This window comes from Dromiciops gliroides, chromosome 1 (assembly GCF_019393635.1).
Source record: "Dromiciops gliroides isolate mDroGli1 chromosome 1, mDroGli1.pri, whole genome shotgun sequence".
Classification (NCBI taxonomy): Eukaryota; Metazoa; Chordata; class Mammalia; order Microbiotheria; family Microbiotheriidae; genus Dromiciops; species Dromiciops gliroides.
In genome coordinates, this window is record NC_057861.1 from 304,373,491 (window position 1) to 304,386,764 (window position 13,274).

The 13,274-nt window shown below is 36.9% G+C and overlaps 1 protein-coding gene across 8 annotated transcripts in view; it reads right to left on the bottom strand.

Annotated features, from left to right (window-relative positions):
* NEDD4L (NEDD4 like E3 ubiquitin protein ligase) overlaps positions 1–13,274 on the bottom strand; it is a 478,713-nt gene that overhangs the window by 92,532 nt on the left and 372,907 nt on the right. For all 8 annotated transcript variants that reach the window (XM_043980385.1, XM_043980391.1, XM_043980397.1 and 5 more), the window contains one exon: positions 11,421–11,587. In XM_043980385.1, the coding sequence (XP_043836320.1) occupies positions 11,421–11,587 (167 nt within the window). The remainder of the gene's footprint in view (positions 1–11,420; positions 11,588–13,274) is intronic.

The window sequence follows — 13,274 nt, forward strand, 5'->3', positions numbered from 1 at the left end:
CAAAGTAGATGCACAACTGTTCTGAAACTTACAGTTTAGGGAGTCTCCTGGAGCCCCCAAAACATTAAATGACTTGCCTAGGGTTACAAAGTAAGTTATGTTTTTGGGGGGGTGGGGTGGGGCAATGAGGGTTAAGTGACTTGCCCAGGGTCACACAGCTGGTAAGTGTCAAGTGTCTGAGGCTGTATTTGAACTCAGGTCCTTCTGAATTCAGGGCCAGTGCTTTATCCACTGCACCACCTAGCTGCCCTCACAAAGTAAGTTATGTCAGAAGCAGCCCATTCTTGAACATCCTTAATTCAAATTGGAAATGAACCCAATTATAGTTTTAAAACCTTAAACAGGCCTGTGGAATTTTTGCTATTATAATCAATCCGATCAGTGAACAAATATTTATTAAGCACCAATTATGTGACAGACACATATGTGCAAGGCATAGGGTTTACAAGAAATAATGACATTAACCCCACCCCCAAAGAAAAATCCTCCCCTACATATACACCAACACCTTCCCCTCCTCCATTGCTGTCTTTGGGAATGCTTAAAAATCTTGAAAGAAATGAGTCTGCTCAACTGAACAAGGAAGATGTAAAGCAATATTAAGGGAGTGAAACCCTTAAAAATACTTCCTCAACCTATGATTGATGAAAAGATCATACAAGGAAAACTCAGTATATAGCTATCTTCTCATGAGGGAAGAACTTAAGAATTGGAAAACAAATAACTGGGGTCTGTTTCACTCTTTAGACCCATTCTCCAAATGTCTTTGCTAAGAATAAGCTGGTGCAAAGGAATTTAAAAATCCCCAACAAAACAAATTTCTTTTATTTTCTAAAAAGCAAATGAATTAGGAGAAACTGGAGGAAGTAATAGATGAAAGAAATTCCAAGATGAGGGTAGTAACATTTTTAGCTCTTAATGAATTTCTTTGCTCTGCTGTTAGCAATATTAATATGATCTTTGTTATTATCAGCCTTCTGAGTGATATGACTTATTTGCTTGTTCTGGAAATTAATCACATGGCCCATGTGTAGAATCATGTTTCTATGTTCCTGAGGATACTGTCCACAAAGTCAAATTTTCTTCCATCTTGCTTTCTCTGGAATCATTATTTATCTGTTTAATGTATCTACCAATGGTTCCCCTGCAGCTTTTTCCCAAGGTTGACCACTTGTTCTATGACCTAGCTGCTCTAACATCATCTTCTCAGGTAAGTTGTCACCTCATAGGTTTTGCCATACTCTAACCTTGATGTCCTGTTCCTTGGGCAAATACAAATGCTGTAATACTTCTGAGCTCTTTTAATGTCTGTTTCTTTCATACCTTTGTTTATTTGACCCATGTCTTCATATGTATTGTTCATTTTTTCCCCCTTATATCCAGCACATTGTTGGTTTGGACCTACATCCTAAGATTCAATGACTAAAGGATTGTCCTTTTACTTTCCAGGGGTACAGTAGTCACTGTGCCTGAATTTCTTCTTTGGAGAGATTATCGATGAAGGATCAACATTTTTGGCAAAGAAACAGCAACTGGGATCATTGTTTGGCTTCTGCTCTCTTTCTGTCCCAAGGCAATCTTTTCAGCTCATTTACTTCTAAAATCTTATTGATATCATTTGTTTTTAAAATCACTTTGATTTCTGAATATATTCTTCCCTCCTCTCCTATCCAGGTTCTTTATCTTAAATAAACATTAACAGTTGGCTTGTCACCAAATATGATGAATTATTACCCCATATCACAGTTACATGTTCTCATGGAGAAAATTCCACTTAAAATTTAGAGCACAAAAAAGAGTGGAAGCCAAAAGCCCTTAATTTGCTATCAGAATAAGTTCAAACTTTGGAAGTAGAATTTGTAAGCGTAACAATAATGACAATCAATCATTGTCTTTCAACTGGAAAACAATTGGCTTGTGGACATGTTCTTGAAAACAGTATGAAGATAAGGCATCAGGTCCCAGGTTTACAGGGAGAGACTTGAAAGGACCTTAGAGGTCACTGAGTCAAAAACATTATTTTTATATATCAGGAAACTGAGATAAAGTTGAGATTAAGTAATTTGACCCTGGATGCCAAGGAGACACTAAAAAAATCAATAAAACTACAACAGAAATGATAAATCACAGAATACTTCTTTGTGTAACCTTACAAAAAACAGCATCATATCTAAAAGTTATAAGGCCAACTACAAAGATGTATCATAAGTGACAGTTACATAGTAATTTAAAGCTTGAAAATACATATACTGTCTCATATGAACCTCAAAATAACTGTGTTATCTTATAACTCCCATTTAAGAAATGGGGGAACTGGTACTCAAAGATTAAATTACTTTTCCATCTTCATATAAGTACTCAGTGTCAGAGGAGAGTCTTGAATCTAGGATTTCCCAACTCTCAATCCAGCACTATATCCATTATACTATGTGGGCTCAAGTTACTATTCGAAAATATTGCAAATAATTAAAGAGGCAACAAGTATCCTTCTACTTCCTGCTGCCAACCCAACTGGAATGTGGAGAACATCCAGTGCAAAGAAGAGCAATCTTCCCATTGATTTCAGGCTTCCTATCCCCTGCTGCACCTTTCCTTTGACAGTAGAGGAGTGGTGCCCTCCACTCAGTAATGAACATTTCATGCCTGGTCAAACCCTTCACATCCCAGTGATTCTGAACTCCTGTAGATCATCATCCAAAAACCCATTCCACACCCCTTAATACCCAATTCCTCATTCCCATCCCCCTCAACACTTCTACCACAAAGTTTCATCCTAATTGCACATATCCTTTCCTATGTGCTCTCTAGAATGCCTGCTCCATATGCAACAAACTTTACTTCACCTTAAATCTATTCCTCTCCTACTCCTTCAACCTATAAGCTGTCACTGAAATCTGGATTCCCCTTGACAACACAGACTCTCTAGCCATTCTTTCTTGTACTGGCTTCACCTTCACTCATTCTCCTTGGCTCCCTGGTCAAGATGGGGGAGTTGAAATACTCCTTGTTCTCCACCGCCATTACCAGGTTCTCTCCCATCATTCAATGACCCAACACTCCTCTGAGCTCCATGCTACTGATACCTACCACCCAATCAAATTCCTGGTAGCTACTGCCTTTGGACCCCCCACCCCCACCCCGCCCCGGTGATTCCCAGTCTTTCCCTAATGAGTTTGGTATCTGACTTACAATTTTTTTTTCTTCCCCCACTCCTGCTGTTATATATATGTAAGCTCCTTATGGGTAGGGAATGTCTTTTGCTTCTTTTTGTATCCCCAGTGCTTAGCACAAAGTCTGACACATAGTAGGTGCTTAATAAGTGTTTATTGATGAATATTTATTGATTTCAATGGTCATTTACCCTCTCTGGGACTCAGTTTATATATGTGTAAAATGAGAGAATTGGATAATATAACTTCTATGGCTCCTCCCCTCCCTTAAATTTCTATGATTTTATGATTAAATAAGGATAAAGGAGGAAAGTCTAGTATATTACTGAAAAATCTGACATTGAAATTTTGGGGGAAAAGGAAGAATTCACGATATCCCAATTTACCCCAATTAATTCATAACAAAAAAGTATTTTAATCCTACAAAAGAAAGGGCCCTACATAAATCAATGAATCACAATTGATGGTATGCTATTAGTAAATGAGTATATTAAAATTGTTTAAAATAGTATTTCTTTTAACTAGATCACATATTTTCTTTATGATCTTTTAAAAATACTAATTTTGTTCACAACCATTTCAGATACACGGGAAATGGGTGAACTGAAGCAGAGTCCACATCCCAATTAATACAGCTTCCCAATTATTGGACTCTGAATTAGAGTTGATAGTATTGATCCACACAACAATATGTAAGGAAAACATATATTTTCACAACTGCAGCAAAGATAAATCAATAAATTTGTCTACAAATATTAATCTGTTAACTTAAACCATCAAAGAAGTCTAAAATTAAGTGTGCTAAATGAATGAAATCTGAGAAGCAGAAACTGGTATAAATATGGTCATGTGAATGAGTGTATAATTAAAACTGAAACACCCAAATGCACAAATTATACCTCTATATCACAGAATCAACATGATTAAAAATAAAGCTTTTATGTTGTCATAACCAATTTATACAATATTTCATACTTAAGTATACTCAGTAATTATAAAAATTACCTAAATAAGAAAATAGAAAAAAATGCAGAGGGAAAAAAATCACTTCCTCTAAATTTCACAGTTTAAACTCCCTGAAATATTTTGGTATCCCTTAAGGATGATGAAAGGGCAGCTGGGTGGCACAGCTGATAGAGTGCCAGGCCTGGAGAGTCAGGAAGACCCACCCTTCTTGAATTCAAATCTGGACTCAGACACTTCCTAGCTGTGTGATCCTGGACAAGTCACTTAATCTTGTTTGCCTCGGTTTCATATTCTGTAAAATGAGCTGGAGAAGGAAATGGCAAACCACTCCAGTGTTTCTGCCAATAAAAACCCAAACGGAGTCGTGAAATGACTGAATAAAGGATGTAATGAAAGATTCAGTTCACATTCATGCATTCAATAGACTTTTTTTTTTTTTTGAAACTGTGTCCCCTTTCTGCCTGTGCTAGAATTGCAGTGAGCAAGCTTAATCCCAATATTGACAGGCACTGAAGCTTTGGAATGTTGTTTTTCCAACCTGGGAAGGTTCTGCTTAAGGAAAGCCTCTTAGTCCCTTGTTCCCCAGGTCTCACCATATTAGCATCAGCCTTAGCACAGATACCAGATAGACTTAGCCCACTGTAGATAAGAACCCTTGTACTCAAGTAATCCACTAGCCTCATGCTCCACTATCAGCAAAGATTAAAGGTTTTAATTGTGTATCACGTAGGCTAGATACTAGGGAGTCCTGATGCAAAATTTCGTTCTTTCTCTCAAGAAGTTTATACTTTAAGAAGAAGATAAGAAATCAATGTGGGTTACTTCTTTTAAGAGGAGGTAGCCCTTTGGGTTGGGATGGGGTAGGGAGGCTCAATCTAGAGCTATAATTTTAGTAGTGTAGGGGACTCTCAGTGAAGAACTCTCTTTACCAATGCAGATAAGCAACTGTTCTATTTTTGAGTGGTCTGTAAACAATGTTTTACTTTCAGTTGTCTATAATGAAGTCATATTACCCTAGAACCCTCCAAGAAAATAAGGCACATTTAAAAAATGGACCAAGATGGTAAAACTATGAGGGTATTCATAATGCTCAAATATCTAGCCTTTTAATGAAATTAGGGCAGCTAGGTGGTACAGCAGATAGAGTGCCAGGCCTGGAGTACCTGAGTTCAAATCTAGCCTCAGACACTTACTAACTGTGTGACATTGGGCAGGTCATTTTTTGCAAGTCACTGTTTACCTCAGTTTCCTCATCTATAAAATGAGCTAGGGAAAGAAATAGCAAAATACTCCCATATCTTTGCCAAGAAAACCCCAAAAGGGGTCATGAAGAGTCAGATATGACTGAAAACTAAACGACAATGAAACTAAAAGTTAACTGAAGACGAAAGGCTTGCACTCATATTTGTACTTATGAAAATGCAGCCTGGATTTAACAATCTTCATTGGAAATGTTCCAAATGGCTACAAGATGTGCTATTTCCCTGTGACATTCAAGTCAATGAGGCAGTGAAAAGATTTACCCTGACTGATGAGTTATAATAGTTAATGACATTAAATTCAAATACATTTTGAGTATTGCTAAACAGAAAGATTAAGATGATGCAGATGATATTATTGAGGGAAATAAAATATCTTAGGCAAACAGAGTTCAGCTTTTGAAATAATAATTATTTGTGTAAAAAAAAAGGGGTGGGGTGGGATTCTCTTATAAGCACTGGCCAGGAGGTCAAGAAGATATATATTCTTTAGTCTGCTCTTAGCAATGAAATGACAAAAATGAACCAGAAATTTGGGTTTTATCATGACAGTGAATTCACAAGACTTAGAGTTACGAAGGGTCTTAAACATGGTGCAAACCCCTCTTTACTACACATCAAGGAAACTCCATAGGGGCAGTGACTTGCTCAGGCTCACCAGGGAAATAAGTATAGTCTCAGAGCTGGTATTCCAACATAGGCTTTCTGAATTCAAATCCAGCATTCCTCCCAATACAACAGTCTGTCTTTACAGTAAAAATTTGGCATCTAAGTCAAAATTCTGGCTAAGAAAAAGGGATGCCCCCACCCTCAGAAAAAAAAAAAAAAGGCCATGTAACCATTTTTTTTTTAAATGCACAAAAGAGAACTGAAGGAAATATGAGGAGAAGCACTTAAAAAAGAAATACAGTTTGAAAGTAAGGGAGCATCTGGGTGGTACAGTGCATAAAGCACCAGCCCTGGATTCAGGAGGACCTGAGTTCAAATCCAGCCTTAGATATTGGACATTTACTAGCTGTGTGACCATGGGCAAGTCACTTAACCCTTATTGCCCCAACCCTGACACCCCCCCCCAAAATAAAGGTGAAGAATTTATTATACATTTTTTAAGTTAAGTTGTATAAAATAGAGATTCATGATGGTTTGATATGGAATGTGTTTTTTGTGAATTATGGAAATATGCAAAAAGTTGTGTATATGAAAATGAAAATGGAAATATGTGTATGTACATATGGAAATGCTCTTTTGATGTTTTTATGTTTAGAATTTAAAAAAGGAAAAACATTTTGGCTAAGAATTAATTCACATTAATTAGTTATTAAGGATATGCTGTGAGAGAATCACTTTGCTATGTATTAAAAGGAGTCAAATATCATGAAGACATGGTCCTTGCTCTTGTGGAATTCACATTTACAGTCAAGTAAGTTGTTAATGGCAAACAGAATTATGTAATAATCTGTAATTATAATGCAGAATAAGAAAAGTCTAACATCCACATCTCTGACTAGTTTTAATACAAATTGAATTCCAAATCACCCAATTCTATAAACTATAACTGATCAGAATGATCTTAGGTTATCAAGAAAAGGTTAATTATATTTAATTTACTTTGTATATGAAAACAGGAAGGTATATATGTTTTGGAAATCTAGCTATCAAAAAAGGGTTAAAATAAAATCAGTATGCTTGTTAGGGATTCCTCATGTGACCACTACATTTCAAATTCTTGAATACTAATTATATTATAAGTGGTAGTATATTTATTTGTATATGTAAGGGCTTATATAGCATGCTAGGGAAAGATGAGTAAAAGTTGTAGCTAATTTCAATGGCTATAATGGGTAATAGAAATTCAGAAATTCTAGAAGTAAGGCAGGTTCACTATCAATTTAACTCAAAAAGCATTTATTTAAGCACCACGATAAGTCCAATAGAATTAAAAGGCAAAAACAAAATAGTCTTTACCCTCAGGTAACTAACTTTCTTCTAGGGAGATACAACACATATAGTAATAAATACAAAGTAATTTCATGAGGAAGACAGCAGTTCCAACTGAGGCAATTAGGAAAGACTCCAAGAAGAAGTATAACCTAAACTGAGATTTGAAGGAAATGAAGGATTTTAAGAAGGTGGAAGGAGGGGGCAGCTAGGTGGCGCAGTGGATAGAGCACCGGCCCTGGAGTCAGGAGTACCTGAGTTCAAATCCGGCCTCAGACACTTAACACTTACTAGCTGTGTGACCCTGGACAAGTCACTTAACCCCAATTGCCTCACTTAAAAAAAAAAAAAAGGAAGGTGGAAGGAAATAGGCATTTATTAAGTACCTACTATATGCTAGGCACTATGTTAAGCACTTTTTATAAATATCTCATTTGAGCCTCACAATAACAGATGCTATTATTAACCTCATTTTACAGATGAGGAAACTGAGGTAAATGGAGGTTAAGTGACTAGCCCAGGATCACATAGGTAGTTAAGTGTCTGAGGCCAAATTTGAATTCAGGTCTGCCTGACTACAGGCCTAACCCTCTATCAAACTTCACCACCTGGCCACCTATGAAAAGGTGGTTAAGAAGGGAGCAAAATCTCAAAACGGGGGCATGAAAGAACTAAGTGGGCAGCTAGGTAGTACAGTGGATTGAAGACCAGGCCTCAAGTCAGGAAAGCTAATCTTCCTGAGTTCAAATCTGCTTTCACACACTTACTAGTTGTGTGACCCATGGCAAGTTACTTAACCCTATCTGCCTCAGTTTCCTCATTAATAAAAATGAGCTGGGGAAGGCAAAAGCAAACCCCTCCAGTATCTTTGCCAAGAGAACCCTTAAATGAGGGTCACGAAAAGTAGGACATGACTGAAAAATGACCGAACAACAAGAACTAAGTAAAAATATAAAAAGTGTTCCTTACTGGATTTGGAATCATTAAAAATTGCCAGACCATTAAAAAAGCTACAGACTCAAAAGGCCTCAAGTGATTAGCTGAAATTCAGAAAAGATTCAATGATTCATTCAATGTCATAAAGTTAGTTAGTGGCAGACACAAAATTAGAAGCTAGGACTCTCAGTCCAGTGGTATTTTTCCCCACTGTACTATGGATAGCAAATTAATGATTATTCACTCATTTTATTTTCTAAAAGATAAGTTTCCCCTCAATAGACATCGAATGCTCAGCTGTATCAGTTTCTCCCAAGGGATATTTTATTGCTTGGAATTATGGTTCTGGAAATGACTGTCAAAATGGTTAACAAAATTCCAGGAAGCCCAGAGGTTTTTTGGGCAATGTATGTTCACAAAAGGGAAAGAAAATGTTTTCTCTTCTAGTAAGGCCCTGGTTATTATGGATGGTTCCTTAAAACAAGGTTAAGGGGAGGCAGCATGCTAAGCTGGCTCTGAGTGTTACCTCTTCTTTTCTCCAATATCATTATCTTAGACAGGGGAAGGAGTATCCATTTCCCATGTAATATTTTAGAGGAGCTTCTGCTCAGGTCCACCCTTTATTTTTGTTGTTGGAGCCCCCTAACGTGTGCTAAGTGGCACAGGAGATAAAATCTTGTCCCAGAGTCAGGAAGACCCGAGTTCAAATCAAACCACAGATGCTTACTGTGTGGAAGCTCTGCTTGCCTCAGTTTCCTCATCTGAAAAATGGAATTAATAACAGTATTTACCTCACAGGGTTGTTGTGAGGATCAAATGAGATAATATTTGTAAAACAGCACAATGCCTGGCACATAGTGGAAGGTATATTAACTCATTCCCTTCCCCTTTTCTCAACACCAGGCATGAACATGATGAACATGAACTTGAATTAAGAAATACATTTTTCTTTGCTTCTACCATATATTGGTCAAGTTTTTGTTTTGTTTTGTTTTGTTTTTTGAGGGGGTTACACCTATGTAATTCATTCCTCTTAGTTTGACTAATACATTTAAAACTCCCATAGCTTTAAATCAAAACAAAACAAAACTTCTCAGACTGATTAAGATCTTGGAAGCATAATTTTCCTGATCACTAAAGAAGGCATTCTGTTGAAAAATAATTGTACTACCTTATTTTTGTATAATCCTTTGTAAAACAAACAAAACTCTTTTACCTACATTATCTCAATTGACATAAAAATCCTGTGAAATAGGAAAAGCGGGTATCATATTGATTTTCTTCTCTTCTTCTTCTTCTTCTTCTTCTTTGTGAAGGACAATGAGGATTAAGTGACTTGCCCAGGGTCACACAGCTAGTAAGTGTCAAGTGTCTGAGGTCACATTTGAACTCAGGCCCTCCTGAATCCAGGGCTGGTACTTTATTTACTGTGCCACCTAGCTGCCCCCTTTCTTCTTCTTCTTTTTTTTTTTAAGAGAAAGAAACCAATGCTTTGATAATTTAAGGAAGTTGCTTAAAATTATATGAACAGTAAGAGACAGAGACAAAGCAAGACAACAGCATTCATTTAGCATTTACTAAGTGCCAGAACAAGAATCCAGTTCTGTCTTTTAGTGCAGTGTAATCCCCTGGACATTGAATTGAATTGTTGCTTTTCCCCCAAATTTATTAACATTCTTAATTTCATCCCTAAACCAAAAAATCTTCAAAGAGTTAACAAATCTTCAAGTCACACTTCCACTAATATTAACCAGGAAATCCCCTAGAACATAAACTCAAACCTCTCTAGACTATAAATGACAACTTTTTGGTTCCAAGCTCTTAAAATATTTGATAAGGAGTCTGAGGTAAATGTATTATTGAATCAAGCTAGTAATTTCCATAGCAGAATAGATTTTTGTATATGTTGCTTTTTAAATTTTAGAACTAACATAACTTCTTTCTTGATAAAGACATATTTGATTACAAAAAGCCATTTTCAGAAGAAGACAGGGAACTTAAGTTTAAGGCTAGTATCTTTTAATCATTATCTGCCCAAATTTCTTCAAAGCTAGGCTTGAATATCAATAAATATTTCCTCAAAATGGTTTTAATAGCTAATTGTCTAGTGGTGGTTGTGTAGAAAGGAAAAGAAGATGATTCAGCAATGGGAATAGGTATGTCCATTAGTCATAGAAGAAAAGTAAATAGGGCTTTAATGGAACTATTTGCATTTATATTTTTTAAAGAGAATTCTGCAATGAATATTACTTGGTGTCAACTCAACCTTCAACATCTAAGATAATGGATCATATTTAGAGCTAGAACCAGCACCAGAGTAACCTAAAAAGTGATAAACTTATTGTGCTGCTAAGGTAAATAGAGTATAATAAAGAATGAAATTAATCTATAGCAGTGATTTAATCCAACAAACATTTATTAAGCACCTTCTTTATGCAAACTATCCTGGATTAGAAATATCCAATGTCCCTCCAAGGGGATAATGCACAATTTTAAAAAATTTCCAAAAACATAATTCTCTTTAATTATACACACACACACACATATATGCACTTTCACATATATGCATATGCCACATGGTTCTTTTATGGTAAGGTTTACAAAAATCAAATAACAATAAGGTCCCCCAAAATCTTCTCCCTTCCCTTTCTCTCATGCTGGTAAGCACAGACTTGAATGAATGGAGACGATTCCAAAGTAATTTGGTTTTCCCACTTTGGGTTAAGGGTCAGTCACTAAGAGTAAGCCAAGGAGGAGAAAGTGATTCTTCAACATAGCCTATTTAATCTTGTAAATGTAAACTCAATTTTCAAATCCATTAATCCAATAATGCCAAGTAACTCAATAATGCCAATTTATCAGAGTATTTCTCATCTAATTCAAGGTTTCCCGAGAAGAATATGACACCAAACTTATTATTCTCAGGATGCTAAAAGTGTGACTTGCTCTAAGGCTCTCCACCTTAACTAGGTGAGCCAAGAAAGGATCATACAGCCTTAAAAATATGGAGATAAAAAAACCCCCAAAACATGGAGATATTACTGATTTGAGATTTACTTCTCAGACTTGTTCTCAAAGAGGTGTCACGTTTTATTCTAATTCTACTGAAAACAAGGTTGTATTCTTTAACCCATAGACATAGAGAACTTACATTAAACTAGGTCGGTGCCACTGGGTAGTCCTGTTGTTGTGATTGACATAGTAAGTTCTTCCTAAATTGTCGACTTTCTCTTCCCAACCAGGTGGCAGGGGAGGTGGAGGAAGCTCTTCCTGGTGTTGAGAAGCGGAGTCATTTGAATCAACAACTTCCCACCCATGCTGTAAAACAAAGTTGAATGGGTAATTAAAAGGTTAACTTTATTTTTGTTTCAAGGATAAGAAAGCTTTTTTTTTTTTTTAAAACCACAACATAAAATCCACAATTAAGCCAACCGTCTAAAATTAATACCTGGTGTTTTTATACAAGGTCTAATTGTAAAGGAGCTATTAAGAATAATTAGCCAGTAAACAAGAGTTTATTAAGTGCTTATTTACCATGTGTCAGACACTGTGCTATGCATTGGAGATACAAAGAAAAGCAAAGTCATGGGCCCTGCCCTCAAGGAACTCATATTCTAATAATATACAAAAGTCCATGTCCATACAAAGTATGTGGTATAAGTGGAAGATAATTCAGAGGGAATGCATTAGCCATACAGAAGATGGGAATGGGCCTGCTATAAAAGGTGAGACATGAGCTGAGTCTTGAAGGAGGCTGGGGAAAACAGGTGAATGTGGGAAGAGAGAGTATTCCAGGTATGGGGGACAGCTACTGAAAAGACAGAGACAGTACATGGCATATCATGTGTGAAGAAAAGTAAGAAGGCTAATGTTACTGGAGAGGAATTAAGTGTAAGAACACTGAAAAGGTAGAAAAAGGTGAGGTGGTGGAGGGTTTGAAATGCAAAACACAGCATTTTCTATTTGACCCTTGGAGGTAAGAGTTTATTGAATAGGAGTAGGAAAAAGAATGAATATTTGACAAATATGATCTCATTTGAGCTTCACAACTCTGAGAGGTAGGTGCCATTACTGTTCCCATTTTACAGTTGAGGAAACTGAGGTAAACAGAGGCTAAGTGTTCGCCTAGGGTCATACAGCTAGTTAAGACTCAAGTCTTCCTGACTCCAGGCCCAAAACTCTATTCATTGACTACCTTGATCTGAGGGGTGACATTGTTACACAGGCAGTTTAGGAAAATCATGTTGGTAGCTAAATGGAGGATGAACTGGAGTGGGGGAAAACTTGTGATAGGGAGACCAATGAGAAAGATATCACAGTAGCTCAGGTAAGAAGTGATAAGGGTCTGCCCCATGGTGGTTGTGTGAGTACAAGGAAAGAAGTGTATTTATGAAAGATGTTGTTAAGGCAAAAATGACAAAACTTGGCAACAGACTGGATACATAGTGTGACACTGAACCTAAAGCCTGAGTGAGTCAGAAGATGGCAGAGCATTCAACAGTAATAGAGAAGTTCAGAAGAGGGGAGAGCCCGACAGAGAAAACACTGAGTTTTGTTCGGTCATGTTGAACTTGAGACGCCTATGCGGAATCTAACTTGAGATATCCGAAAGGCAATTTGTGATGTAGGACCAGAGCTCAGGAGAGAGACTAGGGCTGAATATATAGACCTGGGAGTCATCTGAATAGAGAGTATATGATGAAATTCCCAAGTGAGAAATACAGAGGGAGAAGAGGGTCATGAATAGATTTTTGGCAGACTCTTACGAATGGTCAAGTCTTAGAGGGAAGATCCAGTAAAGGAGACTAAGGAAAGAACAGTCAGTCAGGTAAGAGCAGAGTCACACAAACTGAAAAAGGATAAGAGTGTTCAGGAGAAGATGGGTGATCGACCATGTTAATACTGAAGGGAGATCAAGAACAATGAGGAGGAAGGAAAAGCCCGTTTTATTTGGCAATTCAGAGAAGAATGGCAATTTTGTGGAGGGAAGTTTTAGCTGAAGGAC